This window comes from Apium graveolens, chromosome 4, assembly GCF_009905375.1.
Source record: "Apium graveolens cultivar Ventura chromosome 4, ASM990537v1, whole genome shotgun sequence".
In the NCBI taxonomy this organism is placed as follows: domain Eukaryota; kingdom Viridiplantae; phylum Streptophyta; class Magnoliopsida; order Apiales; family Apiaceae; genus Apium; species Apium graveolens.
In genome coordinates this window covers 238,490,325-238,502,285 of record NC_133650.1, presented here as the reverse complement: position 1 = coordinate 238,502,285, position 11,961 = coordinate 238,490,325, and the positions used below count along the sequence as shown (strand labels likewise).

The following is an 11,961-nucleotide window of genomic DNA, read 5'->3' as shown; positions in this document are numbered from 1 at the left end:
ATTTTCTTCAGATTAAATCCTTGTAATTAATGATACTCTGACGAGATCTCTGTCACTTGATTAAATCCACGATCTTGATTTATATCACTGAGGCATGATCAACTTCTTGAACTTCTTCCAGTGAATTAACTCCTCAAGTCTGTAGATGAACCTTATTTCTGAATCCTTTGACAGATATTACTTTGCGAGATCTCTCTGACGGTCGATCCACTATTTACTTATTACATTCTTATTTGAGTTGAGTTGAATCCTCGAATATACAAATAGGCCTATGACATATGACTTACAATACCTGATTTGTATACATTAAATATTTAAATCTAATGTTATAACATGAACTTTGGATAATTAACGATTATTAAATTTATTATATTTCACGGTAATATTGAATTATCTAAATATACATAGTACTATTTTTTAGTTAAACAAATGCACACGCATGAGTAAGTAAACTTTAACCTACATTTAGGAAAGTAAGACCTCGACCACTACGCCAATCCTTTATTGACAATATATAAATTACCATTTTTGTATTCTTGATATTGAAAAAATGTGTTACCTACATATTTGTATATAATATAAATTTCTTTATTTTAAAGTAATTACTTTTAAAGTATCCGAATTAAACCCGAAACCGACCCGAAAACCAAAAAAACTCAATGGATCGGATTTGAATCTTTGTTTTTAATATCCGGACCTGAACCCTATCCGAACCGAAACATAACAGATGGATTTGAATCTTTCGAAACCCGATCCCATTCGATCTGTTGCTATCTCTAATTATTAGTAAGAAAAACACTAACAACATTTTACTTCAAGAATTTTTTTTCCTTTTCCAAATTTTCTAATTTTTTTGAATTTTCTTTTTCATGGAAAATTATTTAAAAGTGAGAAAATATGTTCCAATGCCATTCAGTTTTTAAAAAAATTGAAAAAAATGAAAAAAATCTTCAAATCATGTCAATTTCCTATATTTTCAATTTTATAAATTTGAAAAAATACCATCCTCATAAGATAATATATATATTTTTAATTTATTTAATTAAATCATTCCAATTCCAATTTTTTAATTTATTTTATGAGCTTAAATAAATAATCATTCTCGCGGAATATTAATTTTATTGTAGTGAACAAGTACGTGTACAGTACGTGATTAACCTTATAAACATGCAGGTGTTGTTTATGCAAGAAGAAATTGTGAAAATGTATAAAATATAGTTTTGTGTGTAGCTCTAAATCTTAGTTATGCAAGAAGAAATTGTGAAAATGTATAAAATATAGTTTTCTGTGTTGTTCTAAATCTTAGTTATAACTAGTTCACAGCGATGCACGGGTCTTAATAAATATTTATATATTTTCATTTTTATTTTATATAATGTTATTTTAGTTTTTTATAAATAATTAAATATTAAATAATGATTATATAATTATAATTTCATGATGTATAATTTAAGTTAAGTTTAAATAGTATATGATTTATGAGACCCTATTTATAAATAAAAATATAAATATTTGTTATTGGTGAGATTTGACCTGAAAACTTATATATGTTTTATAAATAATAATTTAAATATTTGTTGTTAAAGAGATTCGAACCTGAAAACTTATATGTATTTTTATAAATAATAATATAAATGTTTGTTCTTGGCGGGATTCGAACCTGAAACCTTGTGTACTGTATTTTTTAGTATTTTGATCTAATGGCTCTAATTATATGATGAAAAAGATCTGACGGTCGTGATGTAAAGGGATAACCAAAATGAGGGTTAATCAAACTATAAATTATACCCCATTCCGGTTATTATAATATAGTATAGTATAGATAGTATAGATTTGAAAAAGAGTGAAAAACAAGATTTTTTGTTTAAAGAAATAGTGAATATGAACATGCCCTAAATAATTTTTTAGACTGCGTATCTAGTATCCAGTATTAAATAAATAAGTAAATATTAATAATAGTCAATATTTTCCCGAACAAAAATTCAAAAATCACGCTGAAGTCGGTTAAATAACACGATAAAAGGCCCCCTGTATTCGCAACTTGGGTTTTAGGGTTATTTAAACCCATCTCCCTTCCAAATCTCGGAGCAATCGTGTGGCGTTAAACGGCGATTCCGGCTTATATATAATATCCCTGTAAGTATTCATATTCATATATACATGCTTTTATCTTTATAACTGTTCGTCTTTATTCGTTTAACCCTAGATTTATAATATACCGTATCGCTATCTTATTATTGTATGCATCTGTATAATGTATGTATTGTAGAAACCCTAGATTTTATGTTTTGATTTGATTTTAGGGTTTCTGATTGTGGGTATTGTGTTTTTGTGCAAGCAGATTAAAGGGTTGTTGGTGGATTGGTGGAAGGAGAGTTTGTATGCCACATGTTCGACGTATTGTCTGAGAGAGAATAGTTGTTTTTTTGGGTGAGTTGTGGTTATGGCGAATCTGGGTGGTGGTGCGGAAGCGCACGCACGGTTTAAGCAGTATGAATATAGGGCTAATTCGAGTTTGGTCTTGACGACTGACTCTAGGCCTAGAGATACTCATGAGCCTACTGGGGAACCTGAGTCGTTGTATGGGAAGATTGATCCCAAGAGTTTTGGGGATCGGGTGGCTAAGGGGAAACCTACAGAGCTTGATGAGAAGATTAAGAAGTCGAAGAGGAAGAAGAAGGAGAGGGAGCCTTTGGATGGGGAGGCTGTGCCTAGGCAGAGTAAGAGGAGGAGGTTGCAGGAGGAGAGTGTTTTGACGACTACGGATGAGGGGATGTATCAGCCTAAAACTAAGGAAACGAGGGCGGCATATGAGGCGATGCTTAGTATTATTCAGCAGCAGTTGGGTGGGCAGCCTTTGAATATTGTGAGTGGGGCAGCGGATGAGATTTTGGCTGTGTTGAAGAATGATACGTTTAAGAATGCGGATAAGAAGAAGGAGATTGAGAAGCTGTTGAATGAGATTCCGATTAAAGTTTTTGATGAGTTGGTGTCGTTTGGGAGGCTTATTACGGATTTTCAAGATGCTAGTGGCGATGCTGCTGGGGATGGTGGTGCTGCGGATGGTGATGGTGCTATGGATGATGATGTTGGTGTGGCGGTTGAGTTTGAGGAGAATGAAGAGGAGGAAGAAGAGAGTGATCTTGATATGGTACAGGATGATGAAGAGGATGAGGATGATTTGGCAGAAGGGCATGGTTCAGGGGCTATGCAGATGGGTGGTGGGATTGATGATGATGAAGGGGTGGAAGCAAATGAGGGAATGACTTTGAATGTTCAGGACATTGATGCCTATTGGCTTCAGAGGAAGATTTCTCAGGCTTATGAGCAGCAGATTGATCCACAGCAGAGCCAAAAGCTTGCGGAAGAAGTGTTAAAGATCCTAGCTGAAGGTGATGATAGAGAAGTTGAGACCAAATTATTGGTGCATCTCCAGTTTGATAAGTTTAATCTGATCAAGTACTTATTAAAGAATCGGATGAAAATAGTGTGGTGTACCCGTTTGGCAAGGGCAGAAGACCAAGAGGAAAGGAAGAAAATTGAAGATGAAATGACGCAGTTGGGCCCAGAATTGGCTGCTATTCTGGAGCAGCTGCATGCAACAAGGGCAACGGCGAAAGAGAGACAAAAGAACTTGGAGAAAAGCATAAGAGAAGAAGCTCGCAGGTTAAAGGATGAGAGTGGTGGTGATGGGGATCGGGGTAGAAGGGGTGTATCAGATAGAGATGCAGATAATGGGTGGTTGAATGGTCAGCGTCAGTTGCTTGATCTGGAAAGCCTTGCATTTAACCAAGGTGGTCTTTTGATGGCCAATAGAAAGTGTGAGCTACCACTGGGTTCCTATAGGAACCATAACAAGGGATATGAGGAAGTTCATGTTCCTGCTTTGAAACCAAAACCACTTGCTGATGGTGAAAAGCTTATTAAGATATCTGATATGCCAGACTGGGCTCGACCAGCTTTTGAAGGAATGTCCCAGTTAAACAGAGTTCAAAGCAGAGTTTATGACACAGCTCTTTTTTCAGCTGAAAATCTTTTACTGTGTGCTCCCACAGGAGCAGGGAAGACGAACGTTGCAATGCTTACAATACTTCAGCAAATTGCATTAAATAGGAATGAAGACGGTTCATTTAATCACAGCAATTACAAGATTGTTTATGTGGCACCAATGAAAGCACTTGTGGCTGAAGTTGTTGGAAATTTGTCTAATCGTTTGAAGCATTACGACGTTAAGGTGAAAGAGCTGAGTGGAGACCAGACACTGACTCGCCAACAAATTGAAGAAACTCAGATAATTGTCACCACACCAGAGAAGTGGGATATCGTAACCAGAAAATCAGGTGATCGCACCTACACTCAGCTTGTGAAACTTCTTATCATTGATGAGATCCATCTTTTACATGACAACAGAGGACCTGTTTTGGAGAGCATAGTTGCAAGGACGGTTAGGCAAATTGAGACCACAAAGGAGCATATTCGTCTTGTTGGATTATCTGCTACCCTGCCCAATTATGAAGATGTGGCTCTGTTCCTTCGAGTTGATTTAAAGAAAGGTCTCTTTCATTTTGACAATAGTTATCGACCTTGCCCTCTTGCTCAACAGTACATAGGTATCACCGTGAAGAAACCGTTGCAGAGGTTTCAATTGATGAATGATGTGTGTTATGAGAAAGTAATTAGTGTAGCTGGTAAACATCAGGTCCTCATTTTTGTCCACTCAAGGAAAGAAACAGCAAAAACAGCCCGTGCTATACGAGATTCAGCACTAGCTAAGGACACTGTTGGCAGATTTTTGAAAGATGATAGCGCGACTCGTGAAATTCTTTCCGAGCATACTAAGCTTGTTATCAGCAAAGATCTCCAGGATCTTTTTCCATATGGCTTTGCAATTCATCATGCAGGTATGACCAGGTCTGACCGCCAGCTTGTTGAGGAGCTGTTCGCTGATGGTCATGTACAAGTGCTGGTTTCTACAGCAACTCTTGCCTGGGGTGTTAATTTACCTGCTCATACTGTCATCATTAAAGGTACTCAGGTATACAATCCTGAAAAAGGAGCATGGACTGAACTAAGTCCTCTGGATGTTATGCAGATGCTTGGTCGAGCAGGAAGGCCTCAATATGATACTTATGGGGAGGGAATAATTATAACCGGACATAGTGAATTGCAGTTTTATCTTTCTTTGATGAATCAACAGCTTCCCATTGAGAGCCAGTTTGTGTCCAAACTGGCTGATCAGCTGAATGCAGAGATTGTGCTTGGTACTGTACAGAATGCTAAAGAAGCCTGCAATTGGCTTAGTTATACGTACCTGTATGTTCGTATGGTACGTAATCCTACCTTATATGGTTTGGCTCCTGACGCTTTGAGCAAAGATTTGTTACTGGAAGAGAGAAGAGCTGATCTGGTAAGCATAACAACCTAAAGCTCTATGTTTTTTTCTGAATTTTTCTTGTGTTTATTTTATAAAATGTGCTTTTCTGGAAATGCATGTCATGCTAGTCGATTTGCTGTGTGATGCTTAATTAAGATATATTCCTTGCTTCTTATTTAAACCAAGGTACAAAATTCTCGAGCTAATGCATTTGCACGAAGTGACATTGCATTTAGCATTTGCTAGGGCTTTTTTGTGATGTCATTTCCTTCCAGAAGATCGATATATCTCACCTCATTGATATATATATATATATATGTATATATTGGCACTCTGTTCATAGGCATCGCACTGTTAATGCCTTTTATCTCCGATTTGCTGCATCCCGGTGTGGTTCTCTGTATTCTTTAAGAAAACAATTTTTGACAGAAAAACAGAAGCAACAAGTGAGGAAGTGTTGCTATGTGCATTTGTTAACGTAAATTTTTCCCTATTTGATTATATTTGATTTTAATTAGCGTGATAAATGCATAATTTTCCCTGTTTGAGTAAATATTTCTGATTTGAAAATATGTTTTTTCAATGTAACTACATCGTATTCTTTAGATAAGGGAATCTGTATGCATTTAAGTCTATGATACTATCTGTTTAAGTTAGAGTTAAACCATATATGGCACAATTTTTAGGTTAAAAGAAATATGCACACTAGTCTTTTGAAATTTTTTAGTTTTGGGTGGGAACAGAGGTTGACAATGATATTCTGGAGGACAAAACAAAATAAATAGTATCATGCACAAGGGTTCTCTTTAGAGATCATTCAGTGTGTATCGAAAGTAGATCTATAGAACAGAAGTGCAGGGACAAGAATTCGTGACTTCGTGATTCTATGTTGGCTTTTTTAAGGTGGTCACCGTGTACAGTGCTACATGTGGGTTTTCTTTACTAAATGTTGGCTTAAATTGCATGCTAATGCCTTCTCTGTTTGGATCTTGATTATTCTAATGCATAGACACAGTTCATTTCACGTGTTGGCATAGATTGCATCGTGATGCTTCTGTGTTTAGAATTTGTTTTTTTTAATCATTTTAGTTTATTAGCCTGTTGATTTGTTACATAATTTTAACAGAAGTTCCAACTTGTTTTACTCTAATTTAAGCCGTATGGATGCACACTTATCTTCCAGGTGCAGTATTATTAGTTATATAAAAATCTTATTCAAGTCTCATGGTTTGCAGGTTCATACTGCAGCAACAACATTAGACAAGAACAATCTGATAAAGTATGACCGAAAAAGTGGATACTTTCAGGTCACTGATTTGGGTCGCATTGCAAGTTACTATTACATTACTCATGGGACAATAACAACCTACAATGAGCATTTGAAGCCAACAATGGGTGACATTGAGCTTTGTCGTCTGTTCTCCCTTAGTGAAGAATTTAAATATGTGACTGTGAGACAAGATGAGAAGATGGAGTTGGCTAAACTTTTGGACCGCGTTCCCATTCCCATTAAGGAAAGCCTTGAAGAACCTAGTGCCAAGATTAATGTCTTGTTACAAGCTTATATTTCACAGCTGAAGCTTGAAGGATTATCTTTAACGTCTGACATGGTTTATATCACTCAGGTTTGCACTTTTGAAGGACCTATTTTTGATGCATCGTTTAACATGTAAAAAGTTCTTGTCCTAGTTTAATTAATTTTTTGGTTCCATATTGCAGAGTGCTGGACGTCTAATGCGAGCTCTTTTTGAAATTGTTTTAAAACGAGGATGGGCTCAGTTGACTGAGAAGGCCTTAAACTTGTGCAAAACAGTGAACAAGAGAATGTGGAGTGTCCAAACACCTCTTCGCCAATTTTACGGAATCGAAAATGATGTTCTGATGAAGATGGAGAAGAAAGATTTGGCTTGGGAAAGATTTTATGATCTCTCTTCACATGAGCTTGGAGAGCTCATACGGCAGAATAAGATGGGAAAAGCGTTGCACAGGTGTATTCATCAGTTTCCAAAACTTGTTCTGGCTGCCCATGTTCAGCCCATTACTCGCACAATATTGAAGGTTGAACTCACAATAACCCCCGACTTCATGTGGGAAGATAAGGTCCATGGTTATGTAGAGCCATTTTGGGTTTTTGTGGAGGATAACGATGGGGAACACATTCTTCATCATGAGTATTTCTTGTTGAAGAAGCAATACATTGATGAGGACCACACTTTAAGTTTCACTGTTCCAATCTACGAACCATTGCCTCCTCAGTACTTCATTCGTGTGGTGTCAGATAAGTGGATTGGGTCGCAGACTGTCTTGCCTGTTTCATTTAGGCACCTTATTTTACCGGAGAAGTACCCTCCGCCCACAGAGTTACTTGACTTGCAGCCATTACCTGTAACTGCATTGAGGAATCCGTCTTACGAATTACTGTACCAAGAATTTAAGCACTTTAACCCTGTGCAGACTCAAGTTTTCACAGTTTTGTACAACACAGATGATAACGTTTTGGTTGCTGCACCTACCGGGAGTGGAAAGACCATATGTGCGGAATTTGCAATTATGAGGAATCATCAAAAAACTCCTGATAATGTGATGCGGGCTGTTTACATTGCTCCTGTAGAATCTCTTGCCAAGGAACGTTATAACGACTGGAAGAGAAAATTTGGGGAAGGTCTTGGCATGAGAGTGGTAGAATTAACTGGTGAAACTTCGGTGGACCTCAAACTGCTGGAGAAAGGTCAATTGATAGTCAGCACTCCTGACAAATGGGATGCTCTATCTCGACGCTGGAAGCAGCGGAAGCATGTTAAGGAAGTTAGTCTTTTCATTGTTGATGAGCTTCATTTGATTGGGGGTCAAGGTGGTCCTATTTTGGAAGTGATAGTCTCCAGGATGAGACATATAGCAAGTGAAATTGATAATAAGATTAGGATTGTTGCTTTATCGACTTCTCTAGCAAATGCCAAGGATCTGGGTGAATGGATAGGTGCGACCTCTCATGGTCTTTTCAATTTCCCGCCTGGTGTCAGGCCAGTGCCATTGGAAATTCACATTCAGGGTGTCGACATTGCTAATTTTGAAGCCAGAATGCAAGCAATGACAAAGCCAACATATACAGCAATCGTCCAACATGCTAAAAATGGAAAACCTGCCATAGTGTTTGTTCCTACAAGGAAGCATACTCGGCTCACTGCTGTGGATTTAATGACATACTCCAGTGTAGAGGGCGGGGAAAACCCTATGTTTATACTACAGTCTGTAACAGAACTTGAGCCTTTTGTTGACAGAATCAGAGAACCAATGTTGCGTGAGACACTGCAGTATGGTGTGGGATATTTGCATGAGGGATTAAGTCCCACCGATCAAGATATAGTAAGAACCCTATTTGAAACTGGTTGGATCCAGGTTTGTGTAATGACCAGTTCAATGTGCTGGGGAATGCCTTTGCGTGCTCATCTGGTAATCATTATGGGAACTCAGTATTATGATGGGAGGGAAAATGCTCATAGTGACTATCAAGTAACTGATATTCTCCAGATGATGGGCCAGGCTAGTCGTCCTCTTGTAGACAACGCTGGAAAGTGTGTTATTTTCTGCCATGCACCACGAAAGGAATATTACAAAAAGTTTTTGTATGAAGCATTTCCAGTTGAAAGCCACCTTCACCATTTTCTGCATGATAATCTTAATGCAGAGGTGGTCGTTCAAGTCGTTACAAGCAAGCAAGATGCTGTGGATTACCTCACCTGGACATTCATGTACAGGAGGCTTACCCAGAATCCAAACTACTATAACCTCCAGGGAGTTAGTCAAAGACATCTCTCTGATCACCTTTCGGAGCTTGTAGAGAACACACTTAGTGATCTGGAAACAAGTAAGTGTGTAGCTATAGAGGATGATCTGTATCTCTCTCCTCTAAATCTTGGAATGATAGCATCATATTATTATATTAGCTACACAACAATAGAACGTTTCAGCTCTTCTTTGACTGTTAAAACAAAGTTGAAAGGTCTTTTGGAGATTTTGGCATCAGCTTCCGAATTTGAAGAACTCCCGATACGGCCCGGAGAGGAAGAGCTGATACGGAAGTTAATTAACCACCAGAGATTCTCCTTTGACAATCCTAAATGCACAGACCCACATGTAAAGGCAAATGCTCTACTACAAGCACACTTTTCTAGGCAACTGGTTGGTGGAAACCTGGCTGCCGATCAGAAAGAGGTGCTTCTTGCTGCCAGTAGGCTTCTTCAAGCGATGGTTGACGTCATCTCTAGCAATGGATGGCTTAGTCTGGCGCTTCTTGCTATGGAAGTGTGTCAAATGGTGACACAAGGCATGTGGGAGCGTGACTCGATGCTTCTACAGCTTCCATACTTCACTAAAGAATTGGCTAAAAGATGTCAAGAGAATACTGGAGGAAGCATAGAAACAGTGTTTGATTTGGTGGATATGGAGGATGACAAGAGGCAGAAGCTGTTGCAAATGAATGATGCCCAGTTAATTGAAATTGCAAAATTTTGCAATCGTTTCCCAAACATTGATTTGACTTATGATATACTTGATAATCAAAACATCAGGGCCGGGGAAGATATTAGTTTGCAGGTAACTCTAGAACGGGATCTTGAGGGTAGGACTGAAGTGGGACCTGTTGATGCTCCAAAATACCCCAAAGCCAAAGAGGAAGGATGGTGGCTGGTTGTTGGTGATACGAAAAGTAATCAATTGCTTGCCATCAAAAGGGTGCCCCTACAGAAGAAGTTAAAGGTGAAGCTTGATTTTGCTGCTCCTGCGGAAGTAGGTAAAAAGAACTACACACTCTATTTCATGTGTGATTCTTACATGGGCTGTGATCAGGAGTATAGTTTCAGCATTGATGTAAAGGATGCTGCTCCAGAGGATGACATGAGAGAATGATTGCTGGTGGATGTGCTGTTTTACATAGTGATGAGACTTGGTATCAATGTATTAAGTATTCCGTTTATTTTAAGGTTGCACTTTTTATGTAATTCTGCTGCTCTTGAACTTCTTTATGCCTTGTTTATGTGACTTCCTAATTATATTGCGGCATATGGTTCTCTGGATAATTCTTGCACTGAATTTGTGAAACTTGCTCGCCGTGACATTTATGCAGCCCTCTACTTGTTTTTTCTGCTAGATTGTAGTTATAGGTGTGTTAGAAAGTATGCATGCACCGGTTCTTATTGAGTTCCCAGAAACGAAACTTCATGTTTTTTAGTTTATTATTCTTTTGATTGCATTTGTATTGTAGCAATTTTTTTGGAGCGGCATATTTTTCATGTTTCTTATTGGTGAACGATTCTACTAGTCTCTTTGGCAAACATCTCATGTAACTTTTGGCTTTTTTAAGTTATTGACAAGATTTACTTGTGTTTTCTTGTATTTGCTTATATGCATTTGGTATGATTTTTTTTTTGGCTGAGAATTATACTTTCAAAACAGAAGTTAATACTGGAAAGGAGAAAATTCATTCATTCAAAAACGTTTACCATCTAACCGAGTAGGCGAAGCAAGTTGCCCCGAAAATGTAGCAAGGACATGTATAAAAAAAGAAAAATCTACAAAAGATGGAATATGTTACAAATATTGAAATATGTATATATCTTGTTAGAATAGGATGCTTGATCTTTAAGGTACTAGCCAAGTGACCCCTAAAATTTAAAAAAATAAGAAACTTGACATAAAATACACTTTAAAAGACTAGACATTTGTCCCTTCAAAATTTGATATGCACCTCTTCTAAGTTCTACCTTAAAAATAAGGAATCATATTTTATCCCTTATTTTTATGAATAAAATATGAATTCCCCCCTATTTTTAGTCTTCTTTTTCCCCTCTTTAAATTTGATATGATAATAATAATAATAATAATAATAATAATAATAATAATAATAATAATAATAATAATAATAAAAAGAAAAAAAAAGAAAAGATAAAGAGCATATATAAAGATCGATTGTTGAAGTTGTGTTTTCTTAGTCTTGAAATCTAATTGTTTATTATATTTTTAAAAAATGTGGTAACAGACACTCGGAGCTCTCGTTGCTGCTGCTATACAAGCTTCATCCTATTTATGGATGAAGTATTCACCGAAGTATTCACCGCCTAACTGCATGGCTAGCATCAGCTTATTGTAAAAATCAAAAATCAGATCATATTCGTTAAGCTACCGATTTAGTATTACTCGAAAATTACGGATTAATCAGAAAAAATAATGAAAGTAAAAATCGGATATATTTAAATATTAAAAATTTTCTATTATATTATTATGATTAATTATGTTATTCACAAACAATCTAACAAAGAATTACAGAAGGAAGTTGAATGTGGGGTTGAATGTTCTGGTTCCTTTTTCAATTTCAAGAAAAACTCTAACTCAAATATTTAACGGTATTTGATTAAGCAAAAGTGCGGAATGAAAATATTGAGATAATCAAACACAAAGTAATTAACCACAAAGTTTTTAAAAATATCGCTAACACTGGTAGGGCTGAGCAAAACCGAACCGAAACCGAAAAACCGAACCGAACCGTTCTAATTCGGTTCAGTTCGGTCCTAATATTTTCAGAAATTTGGTCT

The 11,961-nt window shown here is 37.0% G+C and overlaps 1 protein-coding gene across 1 annotated transcript; it reads left to right on the top strand.

The window, feature by feature from the left end:
* Nucleotides 1–1,983: 1,983 nt before the first annotated feature.
* Nucleotides 1,984–10,519, top strand: LOC141720717 (DExH-box ATP-dependent RNA helicase DExH12-like). The gene is made up of 4 exons (XM_074523311.1): nucleotides 1,984–2,136; nucleotides 2,342–5,407; nucleotides 6,610–6,999; nucleotides 7,094–10,519. Exons 2-4 carry the CDS (start codon nucleotides 2,444–2,446, stop codon nucleotides 10,277–10,279), a joined length of 6,540 nt encoding a protein of 2,179 aa, XP_074379412.1. The 5' UTR covers nucleotides 1,984–2,136; nucleotides 2,342–2,443; the 3' UTR covers nucleotides 10,280–10,519.
* Nucleotides 10,520–11,961: the final 1,442 nt, after the last annotated feature.

Excerpts from the sequence above, each read along its gene's own strand:
- LOC141720717 (XM_074523311.1), top strand. The coding sequence starts at position 2,444 with ATGGCGAATCTGGGTGGTGGTGCGGAAGCGCACGCACGGTTTAAGCAG. Across the intron at positions 5,408-6,609 it reads AAGAGAGAAGAGCTGATCTG|GTTCATACTGCAGCAACAAC; the intron begins GTAAGCATAACA and ends CATGGTTTGCAG. Across the intron at positions 7,000-7,093 it reads ACATGGTTTATATCACTCAG|AGTGCTGGACGTCTAATGCG; the intron begins GTTTGCACTTTT and ends TCCATATTGCAG.